Source organism: Cynoglossus semilaevis, chromosome 11 (assembly GCF_000523025.1).
Source record: "Cynoglossus semilaevis isolate Cse_v1.0 chromosome 11, Cse_v1.0, whole genome shotgun sequence".
NCBI classification, from domain to species: domain Eukaryota; kingdom Metazoa; phylum Chordata; class Actinopteri; order Pleuronectiformes; family Cynoglossidae; genus Cynoglossus; species Cynoglossus semilaevis.
Genome location: NC_024317.1, coordinates 6102205 through 6125153, shown reverse-complemented (window position 1 = coordinate 6125153; position 22949 = coordinate 6102205). Strand labels below are relative to the sequence as shown.

Sequence of the window (22949 nt, the reverse complement as noted above, 5' to 3'; positions counted from 1 at the left end):
ATCAAGCAGACACTGCAGCGCATCGCCATGATAGCGCTCCTCAATGGTTCGAAACAGCTGACTGAGGACGACGGGCGCCGTAGCCTCGAAGGGTGGGAAGAGTGCAGAGAGTGCACTCTGGATGGAAGAGTCCAGAGATTCTGGGTTCTACAGGAAGACAAGAGAAAAGAGAGGAAATTAGTGACATGATATTTGAATATGTCTACGAATACAATACTTAGACAAGTTCATGTACAAGGACGTTGTCTGATTCTACTTTACCAAACTGAAATTTACATATGTCTCTATTTATATGTATACCTATTTAACCTATTTGTGTTCAACAGGAGAAAGTCAGTGTGGCATCCAATGGTGTGTAAGCAGAAACACAGATGGAGGCTTACAACCGAGAGGTAGCAATTCCACTTAATTACAGCCGGTACTGTATGTTATTACTGGAAAATTCACGTCGAATGCGTTCAGTCACGGTCGTAGGACTAAAGAAAAGCTCTTTAAATAGGTTTTCTGGACTTAATTGTGGTGAAGATATAACATCACCTAACCCTTAAACCAGGTTTCCGTGGCCTCCACACTTTTATGGCTGCTGTACGTCATTTTAATTACTATAGTGTTCTTCATTTGTGGGGGTTTTAAAGTTAAAGTTGACCAAGTCTTGCCAAAAAACAGCAAATTACATGTTGAAGGACAGGGTGAAAACAAGCATTTTTTGTTCATTGGATAAGGAAATGTAAAGGTGAAGGTAAGAGTTTCACTTAAACTGATTTATTTAAAGAAAGTCCAAGATTTTTCAAATATGTAAGAATAAAATATGTTCAACTAGAAGGACACAGTTTTCTTCTTCTTCTTCTTCGTGGGCTGGTTAAATCAGTCCAGTCTGTCTGTGTGTGCCTCTCGTTTCATGTCTGGCCAGGATACACCTCATTTAAGATGATGCATTTAAACAGACCAGAGTCCCGAGTCTGAACTTTATCCATGGTGACACAAAAGCCCCCGAGCTGCTACAGACACATGGTTTGGACGTAAATGGTCTTAAAGGTGAAACTGTGTTAATGACACTGTTTTATGTAAACAGGCACCGTTGGTGCTGGTGTTAATGGCACGGTCAAATCTGTAGCTGCTGACACCAGGAGAAACCATCTGTAAAATTTTGAAACAAAAAACAAGCAACATTAATGAAGTTTGCTGCTCGCTACAGGTTTAGCTGTAGAGCTAACACTTGCTAATTCGCGCTACTTACCAGTAAACAATGTCTTTTCAGTCAAGGAAGAATTTAAACTTTTTTTGTTCCTTGTTTTGATTGGCCATGTCCTTATTTACAGTAAAAAAGGTCTTTAGAAATGAAAAACTGATTTCTACAGCCCAGGCTTTGGATAAAGTAAAAACTTCACACTTATTTTACATCTGGACAGGGCTGAGCTGCCAGTCACAGCAGGTGTGCTATTCATACAATCACTTCACAGTTGCCTGCTGAGTGAAAACCACAGACCGACAAAGGACTCTGTTTTTGGCCCATTCCTCATTTAGCTTGATGTCCTGAGCGGGAGCAGAACCTGGCCCAGCGTAAACACCGGGGCTGCGGCTTCAAAGACCTCACACTGGTTAGAGCTGGGACTGAGTCGAAGCTTTGGCTAACTATTACCAGCGAGATTTGAAACACTAAGAGCAAAGTTTGTACATTTGCAACTTCTGCTTGAGATTTACAACATTTTTTAGTGAATTATTGAGATCTTGAATTGAAAGTCGTGCTTGGCTTTTTATATCCTGCAGTTGATTGTGACGGACATAAATCAATATTTCTCAGACCCTTAACATGACCCTCCTCCTCCTCTCTATCTTAAAAAGATATTGCAAATCCTCCACATAAAAGAAGACTGTTTTCTGACATTGCACATCTGTCACAATAGATTAGGAAATGGACAACAGAGTACCTTTGAGGCCGACTCTTAAATGGTAATGTAACACAGCTGTTCTAGGCTGACTACAGCTATTCAGCCATAGGGTCTCCCTCCTGTCTCAGGGCTGAAGTAAACCTCAGGTCAAATTCATAACAAAAACCAGCACAGTGTACTTACTGTACTGGCTCATTATAAATCTACCTCTCCATAAATACAGCTTTTCAAACCATTTTCACATGCCTGTTCCCCCAACTGATAGATATTCATCGCAAGTTCCTCGTATCTATTAGAGCACGTCAAATCTTCAGTGGATTCTTCAATCCTTCCTAGCAATTTCTGGAGGTAGAATTTCCCTGATTAATTATCATAATATTGTTCCAGAACCTCTACAGATTCATGTCTGTTTTGTTTAACACAAAGTCTAACAGGAACAGAAGAAAAAAAAGACAAAGGAGTTAAAAAGCGTGAGACAGTCCCCCCCCCCCCCCCCCCCCGTGACACTAACCCCTGCAGTAGCTTCGGTCTGCTGCAGTGTCAGAACTGTACAGCATGACTGCCTGCACGCACACATTTTTCTATTTGCAGTCATTGTGAAATGGTGTCAAGACCACAAGAGCTTGTAAACTGTGAAGAGGCTGAATGAAAAAAAAGGTTCACTTCCCTTGTTACCATCAATGACTCAGATACAGAGTATGAGGCATGAGGGGTCTCTCTGTGGGTGGTTCGGTCAGTGATATTCATACAGATGAAACCTCTTGAGATTTTACTAAACACTATTCAGCTGCACCCGGCTCAGACAGGCTGGTCGGCCAAATTGACTGGGGGGCAGAGGGGAGGGGGGGCCCACCAGTGTTGAGAGTTCTTCTGTATCGCATTACGACTGACAAACTAAACGGGCCTGAACTGAGACTGCTTTACAAAGCATTAATAATTCTTGACTAGCTGTGGACGTCCTGACCTGACTCCCACCACTAGGGTAAAGAGTTGGACCAGTCAGACTAATTCAGACAGATACCATGTTTATATCAATGCTTCAGATGAAACACAGCAGATATGATGCCAAAGAAGCCCTCCAGACAACAACTAGTGATTCTTTACATGCATTATGGAGCATTTCCTGCCATGTAAAAAGGTCCTGGGTTCGAGTCCAACTCCCCAACTTTAACCCTGGCATGAAGTTTTGCACCTTTTTTTTTTAATTGAATACGTATGTTCTAGTCTTGATGACCATTTTACCATTTTATACAGTGTTTCATACACAGTACCAGCGTAACTATTTTTATCTGCAGTAAAACACTTGATCAATCACAAAACACTGGGTAAAAAAAAACACCAGTAAGAACTACACCCAGTAGGTGGCAGTAATGTATCTCCAAGTCTCCCAGCTTCCATTAAACTGAAAAGAGAAGAAGTAAGACAAAGGGTTTAGGAAGTTTACCTGAACTTGGCTGAAAATACTGACTGTGGTGAGTGTCAAATCTCTGTATACACATTTTTTTTAATTCATTTCAGGCATGTAGGTCTACAGTTAAATATATGTTGTTTACATCGACACAGAATAAGGTTGCACTGGTCACGTAGCTCATGCTATGAACACCTTCAGCAACAACCTGCAGAGGAGAAACAGTCTCTGCTGTCGCACTGATTGCACACACAGAACACCCAGAATTCTGTGTGTTTTAACTAAAATCCCTTTAAGAACCAAATACATATTTTTCCTATGAAGACATTGTCTGTTATTTTTTAATAATGTTGATTTTGAGGTGACATCCTGTTATGCCTGTAAACACAAGTGGTGTATTTCTGATGTTAAGTCTGTAATTTCAGATTTCCATCTTCCTCTCACAACAGCAAACTCCAAACAAACATACTTTCCTCAACCATGACTCCAACTGTCACCACCCTCCCTTCACAAAAATTGCAGCTGTGTGGTATTTTTTTTCACACCCAATTCCCAGTCTTGTGATCATAATTTCAAGCTTCATCCCTGAGTCTTTATCTTTGTTCTTCAGAGAATGTGAGGTTTGGTCAGAGACCAGCTGATGAGCTCACTCCACCACCACCTACTCAACACATTCAACACGGGGGGATTCCCTCTGCTGACTATTGTCCAGTGTAGTCTGTGTTTTCAGTAGAAAGAGAGGAGGCTTCAGTCTCCAAGAAGGTCATTGTTGGACCTGACAGAGCATGATTGTGAGGACAAAAGACATTTGTTATAAAGGTTTGCTCCTTGTCTTTGTCTGCACTCCCATTTAGCAGGGCCTACCGTAGGTTTTTTCTGTGTTAAGCTTTGGGGTAATTACAGGTTTTCCTAGATCGCCTTGAGCTTCGACTGAAGAAAGTCAGATTTGAGTCTCAGTATAAACAAGCTGTCAGCGTGTGTAATTCACGACGTGAATGTGTGCTTTTAGTCACAATGGAGTCAAAAGATTAGCAGAGATAATCAGAGTGGAATGTGTTTGTAAAGAGGGCTAACGAACGCTGGTCACAGCAGTGACTGTGTTATTCTCTCCTTTCTTCTTCAGTCTTCGTCACTAGTGGGAGTCTTCATGTGTGAAGATGCAGACTGAGACTGAGTTAAGTCCTAGAAACTGCCTGTTTTATGCAGGTGTGGATGTGAACATGTGTCCAAAAGCCTCAGTCGTAACAAAAACTCACCGCAGGAGGAGAACTCTTCAGTAAATTATAACTTAATGTTTGTTTATTTTGCATTTTCTTAAATGTGGTTTTTAAAAACCACAGCAAATGTAATTGGACTATACAGTAACCTTTGTTGTTATTGTTTTAAAATAACGCCCAAAGTTGGGAAGCTGTTAAATAGGGGATCATTATCACAACCATAGTCATTTTCTCAGTCATATCATAATCTAAAACATGTAACCAGTGTCTGGGTTACTCCTCCTCCTCCCCATCCTCCCCCTTCTCCTCCCTGTGCTTCCTCAACATGTACAATCTCCCGTATGGGGGTGAGACAGTGCTACCTTTGTCAGAAAGCCACTCCGTTTAGCTTAACTCTTCTAAATCTTTCTAAAAGAACTCCCACATCGATTCTTCCTTCAGACCGTTCACAGCTGTAGGTAATGTGAGTATAGAGCCAACAGGAAGTCAGTAAAACTGTTGGTTTTCAACAGAAAACTGGATTTGTTTTTTGTCGTGGTTTTGATGCTTTTTCACATAATAAATGTGCGAGTAAGACTGAAAATGAAAGCCATTTGAATTTTTATGATTTGCAGGTTATTTGATGACAGGTTTGATATAAAGTTTGACAATGATCGCTTGGATTCCATCTGTTTTTTAAAAAAAATACAAATATTTGTTTAATATGCAAAGTTGGAATGAAGACTTTTGTTAGTAAAATGTGCTAAAGCTAACACCTGTGATGATGGGTGTGATGGTGATTGGTTCATATAGGGTTTATATATTGTCAGTGTCAGGAGCCATGTCTTCTCAGGCTATCTGTATTTATGGGCAGGTACTGTATCCATGGTCTCTAAAGATATATGTTTATATATATTTCATGAAACCTTTGACCAGGGTAATGCTGAACTTTCTCCTCGTGATTCTGGTCTGGTTGTAATCGCAGTCTGTTCCCTGGTAAAAGTCTGTTTGACATCACAAAGAGGAAGAAAGACAATGACGACCGAGGGCTGTCGAGCAGCTGAGGCCTCTCACTTGTGTTAGTATCCTCAAATCCATGGGATTAAAATTTGTGATCCAATAAAAAGATGGCTTCTTTCAAACCCACCTATAGCGTGGGCCACGTCTATGGGCAAATATTACACCTAATCACACGAAAACCTAGACTAAACCCACAAACACGGTGGGAACGTACAAGTGTAGACAGAGGGTCGATACACTTATGCCGTTGGTCTTCTTACTGTAAGGCAATCGTGCTAACCGCTGAGCTGCTTCGTAAAACTATAATGTCTTTCTGTCTTTTATTTCTTTTGGCCTGATAATCGGAGATTCACGTGCAGTACTGAATTACAGATTTTAGTTTCTCCTGGTTTTTAGAAAATGTCTCAAGTTGTCAGGAAACGGGGTTTTGAACGGAACAGAACAGGTTCAAACAGGTCTGCTGTAGAAAGTCACTCCGAAAGTATTTGTCTTTGTAAAACAATGATTCGAGTGTGCGTAAATCCAGCACAAATCTGTGCTGTCATCCCCTGTGAAATCACAGACACTGACTCACGACTGAAACCACATTATGAAATGTATCTATTCAACTGAACTTTAAAAAAAATATATATATACATGCTTTGTTCTCTGGCTGCTGAGAGGACGCCGCAGAATTCTTCTTTTCTCTTATGCCAGCATTTCTGAACTGACCACAGGATCAGGCAGGTGGACTATTTAAATAAAAAAAAAAACAACCCTGACTGTCTGATGATGTAATCAAGTGCAGCACAGTGTCTGTACAGGACTCAGTACAGATGGGCCGTAAAAACACAAATAAAAGATGGCATTTAAGAATGCACGTTAGAAGGAAAAGCCAGCATGTGACTTTTAAAAGTTCACACCGACAAAGCCTTCTGGATCTGAGTTCATTCTCAAAGTTAGCGTTTGGCAGCGGATCAGGAATGTTTTATTGTTGGAAAGAGCACCAGGCAGTCAAACTCCCACTGATCAACTCATTGTGTTAAAAAGAGCAAAACGCTGCAGATAACACTAATGGTACAGGAAGTAACAGAATTTGTCATAAAAAAACTGCAACAACTAGGCGTGTGTAGGTGTTTTTTAACACTGCCATCTGGTCTGCTCTTCGTTCTTAATGTCAGAATTCATTTTAAATGTAACCCAAATGAAGTATGGCTCATCAGACTGTCTGCATTTCAAAAATCTGCAGTAAATATGACATTAAAAAATATTTTTTTAAAGGTAGACTATGTAGGAATTTTAATTAAAAAAACCCATAAATCTAAGTTATATTAGTGAGCATGGCTAATGTCCCAGGAAAAAAAATGTATGTCTGTGTTTTTTCTGCAGTGCTGCTGACACGTATCTGTATTTTTTACTTAATGTTTTTAGTATTTGGGACACGCGTGTGTGTAAATGTTTGGCTGCAACTTTAAGGAAAAAACATGAAGAATAAGACTTATGGGTAAGTGCGCTATTTAGCAGGAGAAGCTAAGCTAATCGTGTGATAGAGGTGTCAGATATTAAGGTATAAAGAAGAATAACTCAACTTTCTTTGTCTATAAACACCTTCTGAGGTCATTACCTCTAACAACAGAGCAAACCAAACTCACAGGGAGATTACTGTGCTGATTCAGAGATTTTATTTGATGTCAGGTGCCTCGTCATGTTCCACTCGTGACATTTGACTGATATTGTTCAACTGGTTTTAGTGGTGAACAAGCAGAAACATATTTTTTTTTTTTCACAGCTGCACGCTGTGTCTGGAGCCCCGGAGGAGCTGTAATACAGCTGTTATTCTCACAAAAATGTCACGGCGTTGAGGTTACAACAACTGTGTTGTTGAAACAACCTGAAGGAGGAAAGGATAACTTTGTAGTGACTCTGGAGTCTCCAGACGCTGAATTCACACAGCTGTGCAGATGTTTCCCCTGAACACTTGGCAGACGTTCTGTTTTGAAAATACACTGCACGGCCGCTGTTGACCCACTTTTTTTAGAAAATAAACATAGTTCTATGTTATGACAACTCACAGAACTTTCATGTGCAGACTTTTAGAAAATTAGAAATGATTTGGCTGCTGCAGTTTCACCAGCACATGTGCACAATTATTCCTAATTTCCCAGTAAATCACAGACATTTGATGTTTGGATCTTCCCCCTCTCTTTGATTCTCAGATCGGATTTTTGCTCGATTAAGCAAAAAACCACAGCGGTGGAAAGAAATGACTGCTGAGTCGTAGATGTGTTGACCTACTGATGCGTGTGGCGTTGCTGTCAAAGAGAGGGACGGACAGACAGATGTGACTGTCAGATCACCTGACTCTCTGAACTCTCTCACGATACAGGTTTTATTGTGGCGATACATTAGATTTATATTCTCTGACTTCACTGGGCCTCAATAAGAAAAGGACTTTTCTTGACTTTCTTGTGAACATAACAGAGCCCATCAGAGACCAGCGCATGTTTTATAGTTCACATCTTCTCTGACAAAATGAAAAGAAATCTGACAGTTGAGTTATTACTGGATTCTCCACAGTTGCCATTGAATCTACTGAACATTACCAATGTCGCCTCAGCCAACATTACGTTATTTCTTTAAATGTAATTTGAAAAGAATAAAGAAATAATATGTTCTTTCGTCTGGAAAATATATTAATATTCCAGCTGCTACTTTGAGTGAACGTTCAGCCTGACTGTCCTGGTGTATGACCTACTTTTGTCCATGGTCTTGTCTAACACACACACACACACACATATCTATATATTTATATATCTATGTGTGTGTGTGTGTGTGTGTGCAGTCTGGTTTTAATCTCAGACATTATCAAATGTCATGTGTATGAGTTGAAAATCTCCCTCGTGGAATTAAAAAAAAAGTTACATTTATTTAAATATTGGCCTGAAAGTTCTACTTAAAAATATAAATAAAGAGGCTGTTGATTGAAATGATCACAAACCACTGATGGATGGAACAGAATCCAATCAGAGAGCTGTTGGATCTAGTATCCACGAGCTGAAAAGGAGAATTATTAAATGACTTCATTCAATGAATCAACTGTGACAGTGAGTTTGAAAATGCTTTGTTTTCAGCCGAGAGGCCGTTCTATTTTCTTTGTATCCGTCTTTTACAAATGAGCAGAATTCTTTTAATTGTAAACATTTATCTGTAGGAAACCGAGCCAAATGGAGGCTGTCAGTCGTCAGATTTATTTATGTGATTGAACTGATGAGTGTAACAAAAATCCACAGAACAGTGGAGCATTTGTGCTCTAGTATCCTGTTCCACCACATCGTCATCACCGCAACCAACTGCTGTTCATCGACCTCTATCGTAGACCAGTCTGTCTCAAGATTTCCAGTGGACAATCATTAACCTATGACCCAAGAAGCACTCCTTGGTTTCAAGAACGTCCTTGTTTTGACAAAAGTAGAGGATTAGGTTTATATTAGACACTACAGTTGTCTGTGTACAGCTGACTGAGACATTTCAACCACTTTCATAGCTGCAGAGAAGAGAGGAGTTGGGAGGTGGGGGGGGGGGAACTCTCACACATGCACTCATTTGTATTTGATTTGAATAAACTTTGGATACTACAACCGATGCTGCTGCAGATCTGCACTCTTTCACTCAATTACTGATGTTGGATGTCCACAGGTAAAAGGACACAACAACACCAGCGTCTTAAGATGAAGGTTCTTCAGCCCACTAGTGAATAAATGACTCCAGAAAACCCCTGTCACACAGTAACTTAATGCAAATACAGCCAACGCCAGCACGGAAGTGCTCTGGCACATGCATGATTACTAAGTGTTTGCACAAGATACAGAGCCCTGGTCACGCATAGCACAGTAATCTCGTAATTTAGCCACTGCGAGGTCATGACTGAAAGTCGGTGGGTGGTGACAAATGACAACATAAGTCATGCAATAAGAAAAACAAACAGTCGGGGCCACTCACACAGCCGCTCAGGCAAGTGCTAGAGTGGACACGAGAGGCGAGACAAAGTACAGTGGTGGCCGTGAGAAGAAGCCAAGTCTGGACTTTTTCAAACATCCTTCACTCCTGTATTTAGTAAAGCTATCATTTAACGTTACCTTAAACAACATAAAGAGATATATTATGGCTCTAACAGCTTTCCATATAAAGACACTGTACTGTAACTGTACAGAACGCCTGTGCCTACAGTAGTTTTAATGTATGCCGAAAGAAATTGAACATTTTTTTAGCACTGTTGCGTCAACAAGTAAACTAATGTTTACAGGAACCACATCCTGTTGTAAATCCATCATGAAATCCTAGCACGTTCTCATCATGTGGCTCCTTCATTTGTTCCCAGGATCCCACTGCTCCTCTGCTTCTCTGCCTGTCATTAAAGCCTAAAGGTTAGACTTTCTTCTCTTTTTTTTTTTGAAGAGCCACAACACAGAACATCATGATTCCATTCCACGTGCACATGTAAATTACTTCCACACCAAAACGCTCTCCGCTTGGTTTAAGTATTTGTGCCAACTTCTTCAGTTAAGTTCTCACCAAAACAAAGAGACAATGTGAGTCTTTCTCTTTGTCAGCGTGGAGACGCTTTGAACGCTTGAGATGCTGCGGACGTGTTGATGTAAAAACAATCCAGCCAACGGTGCTGAGGTTTGGAGAGTGCAGTGACATTACCTTTGTGCAGCGTTTCTGTGTCATACAGATAAGGTTTCAGAAAATAGGAACAAACACCTGAGTATTTATGAACTCTGGAAAAAACTCACTTCACAAAAGAAACACTAACTCAGAGTTGCTAACTCAGTAAGAGAAACTAAAGTTCCAGACACAACCAGATGTTCTGACTTCCAGTCAGTGGGTCAGTGGAACACCGCAACTTAAAAAAAAAAAAACAGCAGAAAACAATAAAGTCATAAAGTTATCTTAACGTGACTTCACCATCTTTGCAGGAGATTCTCTTCTTCTTTCAGCCAGAAAGTTGTTTTCATTATTATTCCGGATGTTTCCCCTCAGACAGCAGCCCTGGGCTCTGTGCTGTTGAACCTGTCATGTTCACTGCATCAACAGCAGCTGAAGTACATCCACATGACAGTGAGCTGTCCTGCTTTGAATGTATGCAAAAAGTCATTCCCAGACTACCGTGGATCCTTCCACAGGTCGGACTGTGGAGCACAGAATGCTGACAATTGTTGAGCTGCCTGGGGATCCGCCTCCTCCACTTCTCTGGCTGCACTGATTGTTTGGGGGAAGAGAGAAATGGGAGGAGGAAGGAGGTGAGGAAGTCTGAAAAGGGGAGGAGAAAACTTTCCCTTTTTTTTTTTTTTTTTTTTTTTAGAGGAAATCCCCCTGCAGGCTTTTCAGTGCCTCTCCTTCTTCCAGACACTCGGGGCTCTCTCGAACACCTTAGCAACAAGCACGCAATCTACAGTGATCCACCAATGCACTCACAAAGGATTGTAAGCCCGAGTGGAGACGAATTGACTGTGTGCTCCTTAAACTCCTGCAATAATTGAGTTAACTCCACATCCTGTATGTAAGCAGAGCAGTAAATGTTTGGACGAACAAGTCAGATCCAGATTTCTACTCTGTGGCTCTTTTTCTTTTGTGTTTAAAACTCAGGGAGCTTCTCCTCTCTCATGTGCCTCACAGACTTCCACAGTCTGCTGAAGGTTTTTTCATTTCCTCTCTTCGACCACTATCTTCCGGGAGATTGACTCATATCAAAGTGGAAGGGCTTCCCTGCACATGTCCAAGCCAAACAGCAGCAGCAGACATGTACGTGTGAGTGTGTGACTTTAGCTTCACGTTAGGCCAGAGGAATGTAGGGTTACACCCTCTAGACTACATCTGGATCTGGATGATATATGAAGGATGAAATCCAAGAGCTGTTGAGGGAAGCAAGACTCATCACTGAGACATTCCACGAAGAACAGATTGGCAGGTCACCGTTTATTTGTGTCGGCTGAAGGCCAGTGTGAACGAGGTTGTTTCAGTACGCGGCTCACAAAAAGCCTCAACCTCCGTCTGTTTTTCAAATCAGATTCCAGAAATAGCACAAGAGCTTATTTTTGAAATAAGAAAAGAATGACTGTTATTTTTGTATAATCCAGCAGGTAAGGTTTGAGCTACAAATATAAGGTTTATCTCTGCTGCCCTGATTCTTTCTTCTATCTTTGGTCACAGTCTCCACAGAAAGTACAGCCTCTTGTACATTCCTCACATGTTTTTTTTTTGTCAGAAATGGAGCCAGACTCGTGTGCCTTTAACCCTCAACCTCAAAAAAAAAAATAAAAAAAATAAAAAGATGTAGGTGAAATTCTTCAGCTGCGGCAAGTTTTTTCAGATCTATGCTCTCTGTTTCCATCACTTCCTTTGTTTCCTTTTTCTTTTCTCAAAGAACTGCACTTTTCATTCTTTGATCTAAACATCTGTTTCAAGGTGGGATTATAAAAAGCAGCAGGTAGCCAAGGTCTTTTCTCAATTGTGTCTGCTTTCCTCCGGTTCATCTGCTCACGTATCATTATGTTCATGCCCTTCTTCTTCAAAGCAGATCTACCCTGACTCTGTCCTGTGGTGAAGGGCTCCTCATTTGCTCTGTAGCCTTTTGAGCCGAGAGTGAGCCAAGGTAATATGAAAGTGATGTTTTACCCAAGATATTGTTGACTGATCGTCTCCTACGTACATTCGCAGTCCTAGCACCCGTATGAGATCACCGCGAATCACACAGGGTGACATAAATCAAATACATTTGCCCGTAACTTGAATTTCAATGAATACAAACTGCACAGTTCAACCATATATTAAACTGAAGGCTAAGGAGCAACTGTTTAATCAGCTGTAATGCAAGTCAGATATATACGCGGTCCTAAGAGGGAGGGAAAGATATCAAAATAAATCTGTTACTTTTTACATTTCCTCCGTCTAAGTTTTTACCTGTAGGATTTTGGGAGACATTTTTTGCACTTGAAATTTGAAATACATCTCCTTTAAAAAAAAGTAGATAGCACATAGAGCAATGATGTTACTGCTACAAGGCTAAGCCACGGCAAAGACGTAATAATAAAACTTGTTGAAGATGTTGGAGAACCCAAATCAGACACCTTTAAAAATGAAAACATCTGTTTTAAAAATGTTTATCTAACCCTCAAACATATCCTAGTTATCAACTAGCCAATTAGAAATCGTTATGGTTAGTGAAGAGAGCAGCAACAGCCAACGTTAAATTAACACCTGTTGATAAAGTTCCACAATCGTTGTGACCTCAGGGGTCTTTGGGCTGTGGTAAATTTGAAAGCATCATCTCAAGGTTCTGCATTATTCAGGAACACAATTCTACTTTAACGTAGGCTGAGATTATGTTGTGAATAGATGCCACCATACATTTGTTGTTGTTGTTGTTGTTGTTGCTCTATGACTTTGTAGTTGGGATTGATTAAAATAGAAAAAAGTTTTCCTCTTTTTCCACTTATTTTCAAGGCTCAGACAAGTCTAGGCCAATCGTTCTACCAAAAAACGTGACAGCGGAGCTGGGGACGATTAGGATAAAAGCGAGCTACAGCAACATGCTTCATGAAAACCAGATGGGCTGTCCGTCTGAAAGAGCAGAGGGGTAGTGAAGAGGGGCAGGGGTAGAGGGGATGGGGGGTGGTTGGTCTGCTCTGGCCTGTGTGAGTCAGGGAACTTGGAGATTCGATAGGATGCTCTTAAGAATGCAGACATAAACACACATAGGAACAAAGGCAGGGGACCAGACAGATCTAGACAGGGAAATGGAGCGGGAGATAGAGACCAGGGCATTACAGCCAAAGCCAGGAAGTTTGGAGCACACACCCACATGAGTCTATTAAGCAGCCGTGTAAACATGCACATGTATGGCCATTTCTTTAAGGTAGAAACACAAGCGCACATGTTTGCATGCAGACACAGCAGGAAGGGACCTTAAATGCTTAGTGTCTAATTATTTCCTTGTGAGTGAGAGACCCCTCAGGCCGTGAGCAATATCCCATCAGTATTTACCTCAAACTGGCGTTTGACCATAGAACCCCCAGTGTGCAGTCAGACACAGCAGCCTACAGTCTATAAAATATGACTCACAGTGAGTGTGCACTCTAACTGTTGTTACAAAATTGGATAGCACCAACTGCCCTCCTGGCAAACTACCTCCTGCATCACTTCTTGTATCAATTACCCCACTCCGTTTGCTCTCTCAGCTCATGTTCATTAGTTTTATGTGTCATGGGTTGTTTTTATTTAACCCGACAGAGAGAAGAGAAAACTCAGCCCAGATTAGTCACTGTGTGTTCACCGCTCTTGGATCTGACCCAAACACCTACAGCACGTCTCGGTGACATTATTTTGACGTTTACTGTCTCAGTGACGGCTGTGTGAATAGCTCTCGGCCGTAATCACTCTAGTCTCGACGCAGCACTCCGCTGTGGGCACGCACAGCACAGTGGGGTTATCTGTCTGTACCTTCTTCCACTTTCCCAGGAAGAGTGACTTTATCTGTGTCTGGAGATCTGTTGTCCTGATGTGACATCATTTCCTGCCCAACTCCTTCCTTTCAAGACCAGTGGCCCCCAGGGCATGTGATTTAAACGTTTGTCCTGTCCTTTCAGCCATCAAGACGTACTTTTTGTGAGAGATATTTCTGGGCATGTTTTGAGAAGTATGTCACTGGATCCCGTGTTTAAATGACGAGAAAATATGTCCTGTGCAGAAAGGTGAGCGTGCAAGGGCATGTTCCTGCATGAACTCATCCGTCACTGTTTATTCAAGTGCAGGTGAGTGAATCACTGTGACATGTTTCACAAATGTTCATTTCCTTCAAATCAATCCGTCGCTGTGAGTTCTCCCTATCATGATCCATTTTTATGGCTAATAAAGGCAGCACAGAGACGCCTCCAAGACTTTAATTTTCTCTCCATCTGTCCCAATTTAACAGCTTTGCTCCCACTGAGCATTTATAATGGGTCATCACATTCTAAGGAGTGCAAAGGAAAAGAAGTAATCACACATCACAAGGAGTGCAAAGGAAAAGAAGTAATCACTTTGTTTTCTCAACACTTTTGACTCATTAAAGACTAAGAAGACTAAAATATTATGCTGCGGAGGTTAAACTTGTGAATTCTGAAATACATGTATCTGTCCTCAAATCCAAATTGTATTACAGTATAGTAAAAATAAATCTTTATTCCTTGTTGTATTCACTAAGGCACTTTGACCGACACACTCTCATAATTCACACATAATTCTCTCCATCATGTTGTGGTAACACACTCTCAGTGCCCCACATAATTCTCTCCATCATGTTGTGGTATCGCAAAAAATCATGTTTATAGTAAATCCTCAATTTGATCTTAAAGTTGTAGTGGAAAAAAGTACGCTTTGCAGACGAACCTCTCTGCTCTGCTGCAATCCAGGATAAAGCCTGAATCCGTGAGAGCTTAGAAGATCAAATACTGGGAATAATGAGCCTTGCATTCTCAGCAGGAGAGGAATGATACAGTAAAGTCATCCCAAACTGGAAACATCTTTGCCATAGATGAAAAGAACTAAAACAGATTTATTTTGAATTTCTTCAGTTGAGTGAAAAGCCGATGTTCATGTTTGTAACTTCTCGCGAAAGATTGATATCTAATCAACCAACATCACTGGAACTGGGAAAGGCAATGATATGATTGTTTATGCGACAACAATGTGTTTCTCATCATTTATTTATTATTGTAATTAGTATTTGATGGTTGCGAAGAATTTGTGAAAGTCTTTTCTTTGCCTTTTTTCAGAATCAGCTATGTGGATATTTAACTACAAGATTACTATCACATGTTTAAAACAAAAACTTGTAACAAATTGACTGAGCACTTCCATATGTTTTGGTTTGTTCTTCTTTGTTTTGATGTCTTTTCCTGAGATCGTCCACCAGCGCCCTGCAGGGACCGAGGTCGGAGCCTGTCCCTGCAGCTGTAGCAGGCAGGTGTTAGAATCACAACGACAGACAAGGCCAGAGAGAAAGGAAATATCCACATATATAAAGACTATACTTTGTCAAAGACCTCCAAATGTTCAAATTGAAAGAATGAAAGGGTTAGAGAGTCAAGAACAAGGGCAATATTATCACCAAAATGCATCATTCAACCTCATTAATTCAACAAGCCTCTACGTGTTTTTCTCCAAATGTGACAAATGATTGTGTTTTGCTTACAAACCATGCATGTGCATCACTGTCGCACTTATAACTTTTAATTCCAAAACTCTTTATTTACACAGATCTCTCTAACTCCAGGTGATTAAATGCCAAATCAAATCTGAAGACACTGCAGTGTTTGGGGGAGTGTAGGGGTGGATAAACAACGCCTGCTGTTGGGCCATGGGAACAGAGGAGACTCAAACATGCAGCTGAGTCAGAGACACACTCACTCAGTGTTGTTTCAGGTGAAGTGAGGAACAACAGGTGTCCGTGTGTGGGAACAAAGTGGATAAGAACTGAAGCTTTGACTTCTAAAAAATGTGACAAATGCACAAAACAAAAATGGGTAAAAAAAATGGGTACTTTTGGAAAAAAAAGCATTAAAAACTCAACCAGGCAGTGTAACAGTATTACCACTAACAGATAAATGAACATTTGTGTGTGTTTTTACTGACTGTCTGCGTTTGTCTAGTGTTGCAAATGTTGTTTTTGCATTTTCATATAAATATATATATTAACTGACTAACTGTACGATTTGTTGTGATGCAAGTCAACAAAACACGTGAAGGCACTAATGTTGTAGTGTTAATGTTTAAGTGATACGTTGTTGACTGGGAATCGGGAGACAGCGTTTGGTTCAATTTTTCACCGATATATTGATATATTGTGAAATAAACAACACGTTTTTGTTACATACAGGAACATTCGTTTGTCTAAACTTGAAATAGTCTTCTGTTAATGAGATAAGAAAAGTATGCTCGGTGTCCTCGGTGGCCTTCAATACTCTACCTAAAGAAGTATCGGTAATAATTCAAATCCAATCCTGATAAATATGCCTCTGCCCCTCGTTTTTCTACGTTATGTTACTTTCTTCTTCTCACAAAATAATTAATTTGGTCATAAATTACAGTTTATAGTACGTACGATATATCATCTACACTTGGGAGCGAGTAGCCTATACCGTTTTATATCGCGATTATAAAGCCTGCTAATCGCTGTAAGTCTGTCATAAGACGGACAGAAAGCATCATTTAAATTGTCAAATAAGTATTAGCAACAGATTTTTGTGGGACTCCAGTGTAAGACTTGGACAGTAACATAATAATAATACTGTGTGAGATTTATTATCACACCGGAATGTTTATATCTTCTCTCTCAGTTTTCCACAACCTTCTATCCCTGTTATTTGGAATTTTAGACTCAACAAATGTCCCAGTAGTGAACATTTAGATCTCTCCAGTCTGTCCACTTCTTGTTGCTTTGATGCACAGTTTTCTCCTTCATGTCTTCTCCTCTAAGTATGATCCCCTCCTGCTACTCTCCTCCCTTGTCCTCCCCTCTGTTTATTTCTCATCCCATCTGCCAGTTGTTTTCTTTTTTCCTACAGTAAGCGGTCCAGAAGCAGCTGCAGGGATGGGACTGTGTCTATGTGGAGCAGAGCTTTGTGATTTATCACTCAGTGTCAAGACTTGAACTGGACAAAGTCGATGATCCTTCAGTGAGACACCAAGCATGAAAATCCTTTATGAACACCACATAAATCAATTATTCACAATCTTCCCCGTGCCTTCTCTACGCTCTCGCCTCATATCTTGTCTTCTCTGTTTACATTTCAAAACCACTTGCTGGCATTTCTCCACACTCAAAAGTATTCCCATTGTTCTATTTGGTTATTTCACACAATCTCAACCTTTCCAGAAACCTGCCCCATTTTTAAAACAGTGTTTGTTTTGTGGCGTTATCCCAGTCTCAGCGGTGCCCTCTTCTTTTGCTTTCTTTGAATTGCAGCTGCAGATGTTGTGGCTAACCATAAAACCACAAAAGTGAAGGGCTGAAAATCTTCAGGACCGGCCTGACGCGCTGCAGGATCACAATTTAGTGTTCCTCTGATAGAGATCAAGGGAAAAGGCATACGCTGAGGGACCGTATGAAAATGACTGGATTTCCATGCAGGGTATGCAGCCAAAAAGCCCTTCTTTGTAATTTAACACTGTGAATGCAGCTAAATAAACAGTCACATCAAAGAATCTGTCCACTTGGACTAATGACCATAACACATACGGTTTTTATTCATGTCTACTGGACATACGGATATCCTTTAAGGCTTAGCTAAGGGTATGAGGCATGTTTAAACTACACTCAATAAACACTCGTGTATCTTTTTTGGCATGTTGTTACTGGGTCGTAGCATTTTTGTATGTGACTAAAGTATGGTTCAAACCAAAAGATAATATTTGCTTTTGAAGTTTAGCTCCTCTTACCTTGTAATAAATTGTCCTGTCCTGTGACTGTCCCTAAAATTGAATGACGTGATGTTAATTTTGAATACATTTTTAAATTAGAAACCGTTTTTGAAACACATTGAATCTAGCATCATTGGATATTTGAAATAAACCTTTAATGTTAGTAAAATGTTTGGGTATATACTGGGCTCAAACTAGTGGTTCCAGCATTGCACCGCTAGGTGCCGCCTTTCGTCAACTCTCACTTGTGTTGTGGCAGTAATTTGAGACGCGCTCTCTTCAAGAATCTCAGCAAGACAACAGAAATAGACAAGTCCGTGTCCTCCCACTGCTCTGTTTTGCATCAACATTTTCTCCTGACTTCAAAGTATCTGTAATAAAAGAAGAGCTGACAGCAGACGCAGGCACATGAGAAACGTGGCCTAAAAAGGCAGTGCAGTGAAATGGGTCTGAACCAAACAAGGACTAATGATAAATGTTTCCTTCCTGCTGCCAGGTGAAGGCGGTCACTTCCATTTGCAGGATAAATTGATCCAGATGTCCCACAGACGACTGCCTCTCAGCCTGGTGACCCTCTTCTCACCTGCCTCCTTCTACGGTTTTATCATCACAACAAGCACACAACATCTGGCTGACCCCAATAAATTCACATCTGTTAGAGGAAGATAAGATCTGCCTTCAGCTTCTCTGCTGGCAGTGGCCAGAAATGGAACCCAAGTGAGTTATAAAGTGATAGTAAAAATAGGTGAAACATAATTAGAGCACCTCTCACAGCAAGACTTAGAATCAATCCGATGGAATTCTGACATAACAACGTTGGAAAAGATGTCGTTTTTAATTTTGATGTTTGCACTGTGTGTGTCGTGCACTTGTGTGTACAAGTGGATACCTAAACAGGTAGATTTGTAAGCCATCAATCTGTAGAGACATCTGCAGCAACCTTCTGTCATCTCTATCCTGAATTCAATGCGAAAAAGAAATGAATGAAACATTTTTTAAACTAATTCCTAAGATATTTCTTATGTCTGTTTCAATTGTCAATCTCAAACATGTTTAGGTTGTTTAATGGAAAGCACTACTTTTTACTTCTAATACAGGTATTTTTCAGGTGTGTATTAGTCAATAAAGTAACAGTCAGTTATAAGAAGCATTAGCAGTAACTAGCCCAGTACTTTTTTCTCTCCTTATCCTAACTAAAATTTAAGATTTCACTTTGGAGACATTTATTTAAGAAGTGGTGAAACGCAGAGAGAGGACGGGGTTATACATTTTGATCTGGGCTGTGGTTAGTTTATCCTAATTAACATGAGTCACAGCAGAGTTTAAAGAGGATTTGTTCTGTAAACCTGGCCCTGTGTGTGTGTGTCCATATGTGTGTGTGTGTGTGTGAGCACACATTGTCCTTTTATTCTTTAAAGGGTTTACTGACACACCTGTCTCTGCCTCTGTTTGCACAGGATTGTGAGGCCTTCCGTTTAGGGGACGTTAAAAGCTTTTATGTGGGAAAAGTGACGGAACATCTGGTGGAAATAAAAACGGAAAAAAAGACAGAGACACTAATTACAGAAAATCCTGGATCGGATCATCTGACACAACACCAACACCTGCACGATCTAGTCCACAGACAAAGGTTAGTAAAAGAAATGTTGTGATTCACTCCTCTATTTTTACTCTAGTGATGTTACAAACTGTCCACTCAACCCTGATTGACTTATTAATACTGCACATGACCCCAGTTGTAAAGTCTTAATGACAGCTCCGCTAATGCACCAAAGTAGAGACCCCAGCCCCTTCCTGCAAAGCAGCTGACCCTCACAACAGCCACGGGACGCAATTAAAAAGGTCCTGACCTTTAGCCTCCTTGGCTGAACATACAGCAAAGGCCTAAAAGAAAAACAGCACGTACATTCTCACACACTCATCACTGTCAGTTGGCAAAAGTCAATGAAACTGCTTGGCTTTTGTGAAGGTTAACAGGCCTAGAGGTGAGATATGTGAGCCACTGGATTAAATGAATGGATTTTTACCACAGTAACAAGTTGTTGACCTACTTTTTGGAGCTGCCTTTTGTCTAAGAATCCAACAGAAACAGCTCAATGTCGCATCTAACAGCCTGTGAAATGAAAGCGTCTATCAGATTTCCCCCAGTCTGTGTTTCACACAGGAAACTGTAAGTGTACGAACAAACCTGCTTTGTTGTCCCAGGATGTTGACATGAAAACGAAACACAAAGATGATCCAGGAATCACAAATGAACGCGTTTTAAACACATCATGCTTTAATCTGGGCAGTGTTAATGAAATACAAGTTCAGGAAATTGGTTGGCGTGGAGTTTACTAGATTAGATTTGTTTTGTGAAGAAAAACAATGTTTAAAGATTTACAAGTTCTGAAATCAGAGGGATTGGCTTTGTTTTAAAAGATGACAGTTTGAACTGAACTATTCCAATTTTTTTTTCTGTCTGTGAAACTAGAAGGCCCAATCTAAGCATCAAGCTGCCTCTTAATACTAACTTTTTTAACTGTGAATTGAGCAAAAAAAGGAGAAACTGAACCTACCTTGTAAAAGTCTTCTTGTCCAACTACTGTTCCTCTCATGCCGTGGGATTTCTGTTCATTTTCTACAGGACCGGCTGCAGCGACATGCCATGTCCTGTGCAACAGGTGTAGCATCAGAGGGGGCGGGGGGTGGAAGTAAGAATGGAGGAGGGTTGGACGTGTATTTTAGGGCGGAGGCTGTGCTTTTTATGGTGTAACGCTCTGTTGCGTCAACACGTCAACGTGCATTCTACATTCAGTCTCTTGATATTTATCTTTTTTGTCATCGGAGGGAAATCAGGGAGAGATCTCAAACCAGATGGTAAAGTCCACTGGTTGCAAAAAGTAATAATTGGAATAATAACGTTTTTAAAGTAAAGTTAATGAACAAACACTGATATTAAAAGTAAACCTCTGTCGGTTTAATAAGAAAGCGTCAGCACCGACTCCACAGGTATCACACGACCTTCACGACGCATCAGCTGCTGATCCAGGTTCCTGTAGGTCACCTCTTGTGTGTAAATATAGCTGTGTATCATCTCAAGCACAGCCTGACCCTGTTCTTCCTGTGCCCAATGTATCTGCTTTCCACCCGGACTCACAAAGTGGAGCTGGAAATGTAGGTCAAGCAGCCCCAGGAGAAACAAAGCTCAGACTGCCGCATCACGTTCTAGATCACTGCAATGTATTCTCCATTAATGGGACTCGAACACACACACACACACACACACACACACACACCAGCCTCTGTACCTGTGAACATGCTCTTTGACAATGAGGATGCTTTAGCAGAAACTTTTTTATTAATGACTGCAGAGTGAATGTGTGGAGTCAGGGTACAGACAGATGACGGTGTATGTGAGGAGGAGAAAGACACGGTTTGGAAAAATGATTTATTAAGATCTTATTTTCTGTACATTTACAGGGTCACAAGGTTGACCTGTGACCTTGAATTCATCTAGCTGGCAAGGGTTTTGGGGTTTATAATTCGTTGTTTCAAAATAAGTCATAATTATCATTCAAATTAGAGAAAAATCTGTAGAGTGTTTTTTTTTCTTTTTTCTAATGCCCTTCTGTGTCATCACCGCTCTCGCTGGTGATGGTTTTGATACAGCAATTGTCCAACCAGTCCCGGCCCCTTTGAGTGAATTTATTTATGAGCAGCTGCTGTGGGAGTGAACCATGTGTAGCAGGGAGAGAGGGTTCAGAGGGCTGTGTGAGGGAAGGAAGAAAACTGTTCAAAGTTGATCCAAATGACTACTGATATTTTTTAGTGGGTAAATCAACTGCATAAACAGTAGTCATGAACCAGAGCCCTGGACTCTGTATTATCAGTTTAACATTAACAGTCCCCTAGATTTGGAGATAATTTTGGAGACATTTGGAGACATTTATTTTAATGTAATCCCTTTTTTTTAATTATTTGAAGACTGGTTTTCTATGCCAGGAGTATGGGACCGTTTAGATCATTCTTCTATAGTAGAGGTAGTTTTAACATTATTCGAATGTGTACAGTCAATCAGTGAAAATAGTCATGACCACGAACTCCATATCTCCCACTGCTGTTGGCTGTATGTGGTGGTTCACACTCTGGTCTCCACTTCCATGTTGTGTCTCAGCAGGACTCAGGCTCCTCCTATAGAGAAGATATTAGCTGCCGCTCCCCGCTGTGTCGTTCACGCTGAGATGTAGAGATCGAGTCTGAGCACTAATCATTCTCTCTTTTAGGTCTTTAATAATGTAGAGTGGATCAGAAGAAGCTGCAGACTGCACACATCTCACAGAGGCTGGAACCAGGGGTCAAATTGAGCTGCCAGGCCTCCAGGCACGGCTCTGCAAATCCTGTAAGTCGTGCAGAGACTGAACCGAGTCGAGCGAAAGAAAAGCCTCTCAAAAAGGAGGTATGACCCAATTTGATATGATATTACAAAGTATTTGTGTAACATTATATTCAGCTTTTTAGATGCAGTGTTTGTCTTGGGCATGGATGTAAAAAAAGAGTGGATTTCTCAGTACTTTTATGGTCAAAATAGAATTAAAAAAAAGAAAAATATCTAAGACAGGAAAAAACATGTTTTTTATGAATCTTAGAGATATCGCAACACCACATATTGAATGGGAAATTTAAAAAAAAGTCCTCTTTGTTTCTCCATGCCAGACTTTATAAAACTCAACATCCTGCCTGATTACAACAAACAATTTCAAAGGACAGGGTCAAAATAGGTTAAATAGGTGCATTAATAAGATGTTGTAATGAGTTCAGCATCATAAAAACTAATCAGTTCAAAAAGTCCCTTTTTCTAAAAAGTCAACTTTCCGTTGCCGTACAACTGCAGACCTGAGCAGCTGGTGTTTATCACAGTAAATCAGAGAATTTTGCTTTCAAAATGAATTCGCCCCTGCTGCCACAGGGAAACACCTGCATAGAACTGACAATTGTGAGATTTTGATTAAAACT

The 22949-nt window shown here is 40.6% G+C and overlaps 1 protein-coding gene across 2 annotated transcripts in view; it reads right to left on the bottom strand.

The window, feature by feature from the left end:
- Positions 1 to 11202, bottom strand: part of quob (quattro b) — a 25863-nt gene extending 14661 nt beyond the window's left edge. Inside the window, exons 1-2 of one of the 2 annotated variants that reach the window (XM_008320242.2) lie at positions 10461 to 11202; positions 1 to 147 (exon numbers count right to left, since the gene is read on the bottom strand). The exon at positions 1 to 147 is cut by the window's left edge and continues 57 nt beyond it. In XM_008320242.2, coding sequence (XP_008318464.1) covers positions 1 to 147; positions 10461 to 10463 — 150 coding nt within the window. In that variant the 5' untranslated portion in view covers positions 10464 to 11202. The remainder of the gene's footprint in view (positions 148 to 10460) is intronic. The other variant, XM_008320241.2, reaches the window with a different exon arrangement.
- Between the last annotated feature and the right edge of the window lie 11747 nt (positions 11203 to 22949).